Source organism: Amblyomma maculatum, chromosome 4 (assembly GCF_055883805.1).
Source record: "Amblyomma maculatum isolate TAMU_Amacu chromosome 4, ASM5588380v1, whole genome shotgun sequence".
In the NCBI taxonomy this organism is placed as follows: domain Eukaryota; kingdom Metazoa; phylum Arthropoda; class Arachnida; order Ixodida; family Ixodidae; genus Amblyomma; species Amblyomma maculatum.
The window spans coordinates 163,162,376-163,174,605 of NC_139347.1; the positions used below are offsets into that span (position 1 = coordinate 163,162,376).

General features: G+C 44.4%; 1 protein-coding gene across 1 annotated transcript in view; it reads left to right on the forward strand.

The window, feature by feature from the left end:
- The first annotated feature begins 720 nt into the window (after positions 1 to 720).
- LOC146193393 (Na(+)/citrate cotransporter-like) overlaps positions 721 to 12,230 on the forward strand; it is a 63,812-nt gene continuing 52,302 nt past the window's right edge. The window contains exons 1-3 of the mRNA XM_084600538.1: positions 721 to 837; positions 2,200 to 2,315; positions 8,075 to 8,217. Of these exons, the coding sequence (XP_084456664.1) occupies positions 736 to 837; positions 2,200 to 2,315; positions 8,075 to 8,217 (361 nt within the window). The 5' untranslated portion in view covers positions 721 to 735. The remainder of the gene's footprint in view (positions 838 to 2,199; positions 2,316 to 8,074; positions 8,218 to 12,230) is intronic.

Below are 12,230 nucleotides of genomic sequence, written 5' to 3' on the forward strand. Positions count from 1 at the left end.
CAAAGGCAGTCCTTTATATTTTGTATTCCTTGAGAATCGCGGTGCCAAGTGCTACGACAAGTCGCAATTTCAAGTATACGTTTGAAAGGGGGTCTATTTCTGAACTCTGAATACCTGTAAGGTTACGAAGTTATAGTTGGCAGTCTGGGCAGTGCAACACACCAGTATGCTTAAAGAGATATGGAATGAATCGTTGTCCGTCAAATATATTTTAAAAAAGGCAATATAGACATCGTTGTCAGGAAAGGTGGGCAAGCCTTAAAAAGTGTATTAGTAGCGACTTCCCTTTCCAGATGGACCTGTTCAGCAGTATTACTGGTTTATAACAGAGCGTGATACAGTTGAGTCACGCATACATGGAGTTTGGTAACAGTATCAGGCAGCTACAGCAGTTTTCTAGTTTTCCTTAACCATCTTATGTACCGCCAAAAATATTATGGTTATGCGTAAGCATTTTTAACAGCTTACTGCTGAAATTGCGTAGTAAAACGCGACACGATAATTCGAAATATTTAAGAATTGTCTGCATTGGCTTATGATACTAATATTTAAGGTAGAAAAACATCTTTCACATAGAACATTTATGGTTGCAATCATTGTTGCGCACCACTGGGGCTAGAGTCCGCTGTTTACAATGCCATCGTTTTTCTCCGCGCTTTACTGCTCTTTTGCGAACTCCTACCACAGTCTTGGCGTGCGAGCAGCGTGGGCCTCTTGGTGTTGGCATCGCTCACCATGAACCTGGTGGCGGCACCCATGGCTTCTCTGCTGCCTTTCCTCTGCATGCCGCTGCTCGACCTCGCCGATGCACGTGCCGCCGCTCTGCCTTACTCCACGGTATGAAAGGAATATGCGACCGCCAAAGACCTCGTGCTCTTTAGCTAGCCAGAACGGACAACACTGAAAAACGTGGAGACCAAGTGTATTAGGGGGGAAACAAGAGACGTTATACGCAGAGCCACTTTGCGGCTCATATATCTGAGTGGCTCATTAATATTCTAATATGGCTCCCTTCAAACTTTGAGCTTTATAGAACTAGCCGACTGCTCCATCTCAAGTGTCCAAAACGGCCATCTAACCAAAGACACGGAGATCGCCTAGTTGAGTTCTCTGCGAGTAAAAGCGATAAGCAAAGAATGCTCATGGCCTGCGAGCCTTTATATGGCAACTGTCGGATATTGTTCCCAACAGTTGCAATAATGGTCGAATCCTGCTCCCTAAACTTGCTTTTTTTCCTGCACAAGTAATCATTTTAGGAATTCCGGTAGAGGAATTTCGTAACAGCGGCGAGAGCAAAGAGCAACTTAAACTTAAGAACCGGTTCACAGCCACGGCTAATGCTCCTACTTAGGCAGCGATGCCTTCACACTCTTCTAAGAGCATCCGTACGCCCATTTATTTAGCAACATAAAGAATATTGTTCCGCTCATGAATGCATAACACTACAGAATGTGCATGATTCGAAATTTGTTCCTCAGTTCGGAAGCCAACCATACCGTGGGATTAAGAAACCCTGCACTGCTCGCAGAAATAAACAAAATCGCGGCCAATAAAGCATCGAATTTGCTGAGGAATGAGTTACCGTATCACTGCCAAACAAAGAAAATGAATGAGATAAGAAAGGAAAACCTACTGCGGAAACTTATTTGGATTCAAGGACCTAGCAGAGCCTCTTACTTGCCATCTAAGGCCGCTGCTCAGGGTGAGATACTTTGGATGGCATTCAGTTCGAGCACGCCAAGTACATCCGTTGACAGGCCATTCCGGAATGTGCATCAAGGAGGATGCCATCTTCTTCGCCGGACTACTCGGCGCATCTGACGCAGAAACGTTGGAAATGCATCAGTCCAGCCAACTCCTCATGGCAGCCTAGCAGGCATTACGAGGATGCACCCGATAAAAAATTATACTATTTGCTAAAAAGGAGGCTCAATTGGTTACACATATGTTTAATGATCAAAACGTGCCATGTTTTGTAAGTCAAACTGAATTCCTCGCGCGCTTTTCTCATTCAAATTTATGCTCGGCTTTAGTTTTCGTACAGCGCTAATTAGGGCGGGCTGGAATTATATTAAGTGAGCGGCAGATATCTTCATATCTAAAGCGATATAACATTGACTGTTTCACCACAGGCTGTACTTGAAGCAGTGCCACTATGTGGAATAGTCTAGCTCCTTTCAATAAAGTTGGGATTTTCAGGTTAGGCAGATGAGCTTCCTGTGTGCCATGTTGCTCATGCTGACCATGGAGGAATGCGGCCTGTCCACTCGTCTGGCGCTGCTCATACTCAGCCACACGGGACACAAGATCAACAGGTACGTCTCATGGCATTTCCAAGGTTGGTTTGTCGATACCACGACAAGCAGGTGGAAAACATATTTTCTTTCGTCAAGCAAGCTCCGCAGCTCAGCTGTTTTAAAGCGCCATAACCTCGTGTTATTTTCTTCGGGTTGTGTGCAGCACTTCAAGCAGGCAGGATTAAACAGGTAATCATTCACTTTGCAGGATACTGGTGTTGAAAAGCGATATTTGTACGCTAAAGAAGATTTCCACGAAATATCTTTGTCTTATCTTATACGCCGAAAACTATATGGTGCACCGTGCTTTTCTTCAAATTATGCAAAATAGCCATACCGACGATTGAATTCAAGTTCATGTCCTTAGACTGTTTATGTGCACAGTACTGTGACCGTCAAGATACACTAACAGGTGCTTTTTATTTACATTTTACAGATCGTTATTTTGACACCATGCGAGAGATACATTGCTGCGGTCTGTACAGGTGGTTGGGTTGATTGGGTTCAGTGAGTAAATGTATGAATAACTGAAACACACTAATCCGCCTTTCTAATTTTGATATCAGGGGACAATAATATAGTAAGAAGTTGAAGGCCGTAGACACAAAAGCTCACTCCTGTTTCATAATTTCTTCATCGACATTGCAGCTAAAATACATGACATCAAATATATGCATATTTTACCTCTTAAAGTTGACTTCCCGCAATGCACATTTCCCGGAAAAAGCAAATACGAAAGGAGTTTTTCTATTTTATGCCGCAGAAGCAGTTAGCCAGATTTGTGCGTCTCTACTACAAATAGCAATTACATTTTAAAAATGTGGATAGCCAGAAGCCAACAATTTCAGCTAAATATGCATCATAACCAAGTTAAATATTTCGAATTCTATTACTGTAAAAATCTGAAATCTGGACACCACTCCTATGTTGACAGCATAAAGGTGTCTGTTATAACTATATAGCCCATTAAATGAGAAATCAAAACTTTATTATTTACCGTTAGTTAAATTATTGTTTCATAACTGAAGCCTATCCCGTACATAATGTCCGCCTTCCTCTACAATCTACCTCTACAAAACGCTCCAGCATATCTCTTGCAGGGTTTTTATAACGACTTGTAGATCAGGTCTCCGATTCACCTCGGAGCCTCCAGGAGGACCCGACTTGCATTCCGAAGTTTCAAATTCTGTGGAACATTGCCATCACTGCTGGAGGCTGAGAGTGCAACCCTCTGTACGCCAGCATCGCGCACAGAAGTATTTAGGGTCCTGCGCGATATGCCTCAGACATCCGCACCGGCTTCAGACAGTATTATGGCAGGTTTTTACCCGACATTGTTTCAGATACTCGGCGACCTATTAACGAGTCTGGTTAACATGGTGATCCAATGAGGACAAAAACCAGCTTCCTTCTCAGAAGGACGAATCATCTTTATTCCCAAAGAAGCGTCGCTGTCATCCCCCGAGACATGGAGACCAATAACGTTGCTGAACAGCGGTTAGAAGCTGATTGCGTCTCTTGTCGCCAAGTGTCTCCAGTGATTCCTGTGTACTTTAGTTAGCCCTTTTCAGTCTTCTGCCGTATCAGGACGCTCCATCTTCGCGTCTCTCCCGTTCACGCGAGGCTTGTTTGCATATTCAGAGGTGAAGGGGATGAGCGGTGTGTTCGTGTCTGGATCAGACCAAAGGCTTCGGCAGGGTAAAACACTCGTACCTCTATGGAGTACTAAGAAGCTATGGACTACCCGAAGAGTCCGTCGGGACAATGCAACTCTTTTACGAGGGAGCGACATGACATATGCGGATGACATTTTTTGGTTCCTACGCGACATCCGGATCTCCTAGATGTTTCTCACAGTTTTCAGAGATTACGCTGCCCTCTCGGGAGTATGCGTTCTTCTTCTTTCCTTATGCGTTGCACCGCCTTATGTAACAATATGGCTAAAATTCATGCCTCCGCTTTGGGAGTTATAAAAGCACGCTTCCGGAGCCGCTCCCCTTTGTGGAAGCTGTCCGAGTCGTAAGGGTGCTTTTCAGGAAAGACGCGTGTCTCCTAGAATTTGGAGCCAAGTCCTAGAGAGAACAAAGAAAGTGCTAGCAGATGCAGTGCGCTTCGACCTCTCGATGGCGGCAAAGATTGCAGTGATTAAGAACCATGCGCGCCTTCGTGCTTTGTCTCCAGAGTCGCACTAATGCAGCAGCGCATGACAGGTAGGCTCGCTTCTCTAGTGGGAACTTTCGTCAGGGGAGCCAAGACGGCCTTAGTGGCGCGGCGCCCTGTCCATCTCCCCCGGAACAGAGAGGGACTGGGATACCGTGCATCACGACAATGAGATGAATACTTATGACCAGGCTAATCATGAGCCTAGTGGAGGATTCCTACCCAGGGCGGTCTCTGCAGTTGTGCTGGCTGAGTGCGTGCCAGTAGAGCATTTACTCGCATTAGACATAGAGGACCACAAGCAGAAAAACCGCACCCTTCAGGCGGCGGCCAGATTCAAACAGAATATAAAAGTGAATTTGCCGGACATCAGTATACACGAAGTTCGCCAGTTGAATTCAGTGGCCTCATCGCGTGTGCCCACCTAAGCGCTGAAGATGAACAGCGGACAGATACACAGATATGCAGATCATGGGCCGCGCGTATGACGTCAAGCGACGATAAGGACTTTGAGTGACGACGACGGTGGGGCATTCTGCCGACGAAAAACCGCCTTTACCGCTGGGGGATAGTCCCCAACAATATCAGTACCCGAAATGTAGGGCATCAGACACAGGCGATCCCTTCGCGTTCGAGTGCCAGGTAGCAAAAGTTATGTGGCGCCTGGTATATCAAGTGTTTTCAGTACTACTGAGGAGACCCCGTGGCTTGTTCCCGTGATTAGTTATAACATGCACTTTGTGTTGTGGAAGCGCCGCTGTCTTGTGGAAGCATGCAGGCAACCGGCGCGCGCCATGTTTCCAGTGCTGCGGAATCTCCGCTTTCGGTTCTGGAAATACACGTCTGAGCGTCTGGAAACAGACGGAAGGCGCGGCTCCTGCAACGCTGGCATAACGGTTCTTTGTTAAGCCCGATGGCCTGGATATGCCAGCGTTGGTATATTAGGTATTGTACAGTATGGAGTGTTGTTGTTTCTAATGACGGGCCCTCTGGTAGAGTGTGCATTCCCGCCCCCCTTTTTTTTCATTTTCATTCCTGTGCTTGGGATAGATAGGCTGAATTGTGCATAAGATATATCCTTCCTTTGGTGCAATCGACATGGATGTGCAGGCGAAGCCTGCTGCATGTATAATGTATGTATGTATGTATGTATGTATGTATGTATGTATGTATGTATGTATGTATGTATGTATGTATGTATGTATGTATGTATGTATGTATGTATGTATGTATGTATGTATGTATGTATGTATGTATGTATGTATGTATGTATGTATGTATGTATGTATGTATGTATGTATGTATGTATGTATGTATGTATGTATGTATTATGTATATATCTATAGTCTTACCTGCTCCACATGATACATATCTGTATGCTATGTCTAATGTTGAGCGTAGAGAGCGAAAAAAAAACTGTAACTACCAAATTAGACGTGCTCTTCTCTAAATATATATTTTTGTTCGCATTTGTGTACGGCTTGCGTTCTCAGGGTTGCCTGCTACCGCTTTTCACCTTTTGCTCCAGGGAGAGCGGCTGCAGACAGTAATTTAGCCTGCCCTACACAATAAGCTAGGTTAAATATCTTGATTTGTCAGTTTTCTTCATAACCTTTTCCGTTGGCACCTTATTTCTTTTGGTGGAAAACCCAACCAGCCATGTGGAATCTATCGTAGTACTTCAACATGGGGAGAGCCATAATGGAAGAATAAAACGGCAGTGGCTTAGGCTGGCTAAGCCTGGTAAATTGCGTTAGCAATGGCCGCATGGCTACGCTTGTGTGTTCGCTTGTTGTATAGGCTGTGGGGTTCGATAATTTGGCTATAGAGTGACACATGACAAACAATGGTTACGACTTTTCTTCCGGCGATTCTTCTGCGCGCTGTCTTCGCTTATTGCGGCGTTCCTGAGCAGTCATGTGTTCATCGGTAGCCGACGAGGTGGAAGCACTCGGAGAGCTAAAACGTAGTCGCCGAGCTTCATCTAGTGCACGACGCTTAGCACGATGTTCTTCACGTTCGTCCACTATCTCTTCTATACGTTGTAGCCTCCTTGCCGCAGCTTGTCGCTGACACCTCTCTTTAGCAGCCTGCATAGCAAAACAAACATGGCGATGCCGAAGCAGCGGCGAACCATCTGTTCCACTGTCCAAGGTATTCTGAAGACTCTACGCAGGATCATTACCAGATGTACAAGTGTCTAGAGGTGCACGACGCGCTCTTCTAGTAGCGTCTAGCGCTGGCTGTTTTGCTAGCCGTTGTTCACGTTCTTCAGCAGTCGCTTAGACCTGGTGCCGTTTTCTGGATTCGGCGCATCCCCGATGCTTCTCCTTGTAAGACTGCATAGCAACTGATTTACCCCGACGCGAACTCCTATTTCTCTCTTTCCACTTTCACTCCTGCTAACGATCGTCTTTTATTATTGCGCAATTCCTTACCCTGGGCGGTGGTCGTTCGCCCCTTGGACCCTGAGTGGTGCGTCCCGACCACCGCTTTGGCGCACGTGCCTGGATTTCAACGCGCGCATGCAACATCGGACCTTGCTCGTATCGCATGCGGCGAGAGAGTGCGATCTGGGGAACACCAGGAGTGCGAAGTACGTGAGGACAGGAGTGAGCGGCGCTTCAGCACGGAGAGCGCATGCTTGCGGGAGAGGATAAAATGTAGTGGTATATCGGCGCATCTTTGCGTAAATGCGGCCACATTCAGGCATCTTAAACCATTTAAAAGGCGGTTGTAAATGTTTCCCAGTGAAAACCTATGCTCAGAAGCTTTCTCACTGACTTAATTTGTTAATTCCACAGTAATAGCTGACATAAGACAAAAATCGACGACAGAACAGCTGCATGTTGCTGTTAGCGTTGTGGCCACTGCACGTTTTTTTTTTGGAAAACAATAAATTTATCTCTGTGAGAAAATCCAGAGCATTAACCATGAGCTCACTCATCAGAAAAACAAAACCCTACACTTTTCATTTTTGTCTAGCAGAATGACCAGGCGCAGAATCAACACACTTGTCTAGAACTAGGCCGGATATACTTTTAAGGAACACTCTCAAGGTACACGCAAAACATCATGAGCAATAGGTATCTCCTTCGACAAATGCTTTAGTAATTTATTGCGTTGATCTGCCCGTCCGTTCACTATGCTTAAATTAATTAAGGTCAACCTCTCGGCACATTACAGTAAACATTCACCAACATATTTTGGGGCTTTTCAGGCAATATTCTAAACACTTTGATCCAAAGCCCTTTTTTTCCTCTTCACGTATTTTCTGGGCTGCTAAAGCAAATGATGATCGTAAAAGGTGTGTGCTTTTACTTTGTCAATAGAGGTACTATTTCCTAATAAATTTTGGTGTACGAAACAGTATTTATCTCTGGGAAATAAACTCAGAAATAAAAGGACAAGTTGTGCTTGTCCTTGTACCCATCACTCCCAAAACGCATGTAACCAGGAGGAGGAAGAAGATGAGGAGGAAAGGCAGGGAGGTTAACCGGAAGTGGAAACCGGTATATCTATACTAGATAAACTGCTATTCACTGCGATAACATTTTACGCCCGAAATGCAAGTACAAACACATACAGAAAACATTATTTTTCTCACTCCGATGCAGCATACTAGCACTGGTGATCGCTGTAGCCGTGTCCATGACATGCCTGCTGGACGCCTTCAGCGTCACCGTGCTCATGATGTCGACCGTGGAGTGCATCGTGGACGAGATCTACTTCCACTTAGTCCAGGCCAACCTTTCAACTGGTCAGTGCACTGCTTGACAGCCTATATACTTATGACGCCATAAATGTCTCGGGAAAGTAGCATGGAGGACGTGAGAGCTCGGGCAGAATTCCATCGAATTTTCACTGTATTCCCGGAACTACAGTAACGCAGTTGAGTATATGGCACCCATTTGGTTGCGAAGGAGGGTTGAAGCGGAAATTTCAGCTCTATTCTTCTGTAATATGTTACTATATGTAACAGCCACAATTAAAATAGAAGCTAGAGAACCATCACGCTTCTGACTTCGTTTTAATATGTTTCAGCATGTAAATTGAAAAAGATCATTCATATTTTTTACGCAGATAATTTAGCAGCATGCTCGTCATGGGCTATAACCCCACAGCTTTTGCCGTTATTTTATGAAAGTGAAGTACAAAGAGGCCCATATTTTGTGTCACTTTATAGTTTGTTAAAAAATATTTCCAGGCGTTCCCCTATATCATGTCAAACCCCACAATTCAAAATTATTTTGCATCGTCTCGCTAGGGAATGGCGTGTTGTCGTTACGCGTGTCATGTGTCGACGAAAACGGAAAACTAACCCTCTTTGCCTGAAGTACAAGGTCATTCACTTTTAGGAAGAACAGGCGAGCATGCGGCAGCTCTTTTTGGAATGGCAGTAAACATAAGAGTATGTGGAGCAGCACATCGAGGGCTCACGGTAAATTAGCCAATCCGCTTCGAGTGGCGGCCATATCGGATGCAACGGTGCTTGAAAAGATCAGCCACCTCTTCGCATGTTCAATTTAAGAATGGATGCCACGCATTGTCTATAACAGTGTTTAGAGCTGCTATGTGGCACTGATGCAATACGGCTAATGTGCACGCTGCGATTGCAAGCAGTAGCATTTACGTAGAAGCCACACTTACTACTCGGCAGCGTATGTCTTGCTACCAGCTGCAATAGACTAGAGCACGATTTCTCACTACTGACTGAGCTGAAGTCAGCTTACCTCATTGTTATTGCTATATATGCAATTTAGTAGTCTCTGGTTGTGACGGAAACCACGGGCGGCGGCATGTCTACTTCATGACACCACATCAACTGGCTGGCAAAGGTAGATCATACTGTTTTATAGATCTGGTTGTATGCCTAATACACGGCTTAATTAGTGTCTTTTGTTTTCCTACAAGGCAATGAAATGTAAAACAGACACTCTCTACCTGCTGATAAAGCCCTCGGTAGGAGTATGCGAACGACAAATAAATACTCCTTGGCAAAACGTTTATACTGCAATTGATAGCCTCTCTTCAAAAATTCAAAACGTCAAACTGATATACCTCAGTATGCATTTCGAAATAAATTGACAAACAAACGGAAAGGTTACAGCAGTAATTTTTCAAGTAGCTATATTTAGTTTCGTTCTTTTTTTTTTGCGAAGTTTATTGCCTCAGGGCATAAAAGGAATGTTATGATGGATGAAGGGTGTGGTCAAATAAATGAAAAAAGGTTGGCTGATGCAATGAAATCGAGAAGTGAACGATGATGCGATCCCAGTGTCCAAACAGCATATGACTCCGGATTATGGGGGGAGAGGCCAGCTGCCACCAGGTGCCGGATCCGCGTTGGCTTCAACGCTGGGCAATCCCACAGTAGGTGATTCCCACAGTTTTGTTCTTCAACTGAGAGGTGTCTTAGTAAGAGTAACACATAAATGGCACTGCCTTGCAGGATAATGTCCAATATTACTCTTTCTGTCAAGGAACGGCTTCCTTTGGACTATCAAACCAAATATCTTAGGCCTCGAAATTACTACAGGCTGAAGATAGATACCCGTTTTTACATTACTTCAGCATAAGCCATGAACGCTTACACAACAGATCCATCCCTCTTTACTTTCACGAAACGCTGCGCTTAATCTGCTCGCAAATGTAAGTTAGTCGAGCCATCATAGCTTCCTGGTCTTAAGCACTGGTATTTCACAGATTTCCCTTTGAGCCCCGTAAGCATGTTATTAAGAGTAGTTATAGCCGATATTTTTTTGAGCAACCATTTATCGGTATCCATTCGGCTTGAAATGACAAATGAAATAAAATGACAATCACTAAAATATTAGAGGACACTTTCGGCAGTTATTCAAGATTTGTTCCTGAATTCCTGAATAGTTTGTAACAGTTTAAAGGAATGTTCTGAAAAATATGAAAACTAAGAATTTTCTTCTCGCAGACCTCACATCTCATCTGGTTTCTCCTTGGTGGCGTTCGTAATTTCCTTCAAAAGTTTCTATTCATAGCCTATAAATAAACACAGAAAACACGCTGATTGCCTTTTTCGCTTACACATTTGGTTGTTTATTGCAAGTAAGGAGTATGAATTAGTGGAGAAGACCTTGACATAAGAGTGATACGAAGACGTCTCTACTTACACCTTGAAATGAGTAGAAATTCAAAATGTCGAACATTATCGCTTCGTTCTCAGGAGTTCACGTCCGTGAATAGAAACTTATGGGATCAAGTTTTTCAATGCGAATAGAGCCTATTTTTTAATTAAGCGATAGATTGCCTTCTTCGATTACACTGCCAGCATAGCTTCCATATTGCCCCGGAAAACATAAGGTACAAGCAGTGATTTATATAAGCTCCTTTGGTCGCCTTAAACTTAATAAACCTTCACATGTAGCGTCTAAGTGTATACGAGGCTTATTGAAGACTATAAAAAAGCTACTCATGTAGCATTCTGCAGTTCCTTGAGGGGATTTTACTACAGACCTTTGCAATGGGTGAGGACGGTGACGAAAAATCCTAATATTTGGAGTACTGCAAACCGATTCAGCTGCCACCTTCAATATGCTAAAGCAAAGTGCGAATACCCGCCCAGTAAGCAATATACAACGTAATACATCTTTATCTCCCAGAAAGAAATGGATTGTCCTTTGGGCTAAAGATACACAAAAGCTTGACGAGACCAAAGAGACCGTTTACATGGTAGTAGCATAACGATAACAGTAGAAATCTCACTACTCTCAATATCAAAGACAAGGAATGTGACAGAATTGAGCAATAGTTATTTCAATCTTTGTGACCAGCAACGAACAAAAAAGAAAGCCTTCGTAGAACAACGAAAATATCATGCGATGCAAGATAAGCAAAATAGACAGATTATAAGTGCAAAAAAAACGAATGTAATTGGTTTTGTTCATTTCTTTTGTATATCCGTATTTATTACGGTGTTGTTGGTAAACTAGGTGTTAGCGACTGGTATCTATAAAACGTACGGAAATGAGGAACAGCCTAAGTATCAGTATTTCTTGTTTCCACGCTAATATTTTGCCGCTCTAAACATGCCAAAAAATTTAACAACTTTAAAACTTCATTGGACTAAAAATAGACCTATTGTAATTAATGAAATTCGTACAGCATGTCCACACTTATTAGGTGGCGTCGGGAACCCTGATATCGCACGCCGCCCGGTGAAGAAAATAAAGACGGCACCTGGTCGTGGCTCGTGCAGCCTCGGCAGGCAGTCTTGTTCTTGTCCAATCAACAGCAGTTTTGTTACTTCGCTCTTGAGGCGTTAGGCCTTCATCTGCTGACCTAGAAGGAGAAATGACCGATCCTGCAGTATCCATGGTGCAGGACTCACGTCGGCTAGACGTCTCGCCACTGCAGGCTTGTCTCCCACCTTCCTGGCCCCGGAACACAGCAAGTGTAGTTCCACCAGATCGAGGCTCAATTTTGCCTTGCCCTCTTCTGCTCGGAGACGACGCTATACTACTATGTCGTCTCAAGCCTTCCTCCCCACGTTGCCGATGAGGTATCCGACCTTCTCATCGCCTCCATGGGTGGTATGCCGCATCACCGCTTGAAAACCAAGGTGCTGCACAGGTTTATATCGTCGGAGTGCTATCGCCTCCAGCAGCTCCTTACCGAGGAAGACCTTGGCGATCGCCGCGCTTCCCAGCTTCTGTGCCGGATGCGCCAGCTTCTGAGAGCGATACCTTCACCCACTCATCGTTGCTTCAACAGCTTTTCCTCCAGCGCCTTCCCCAGCCC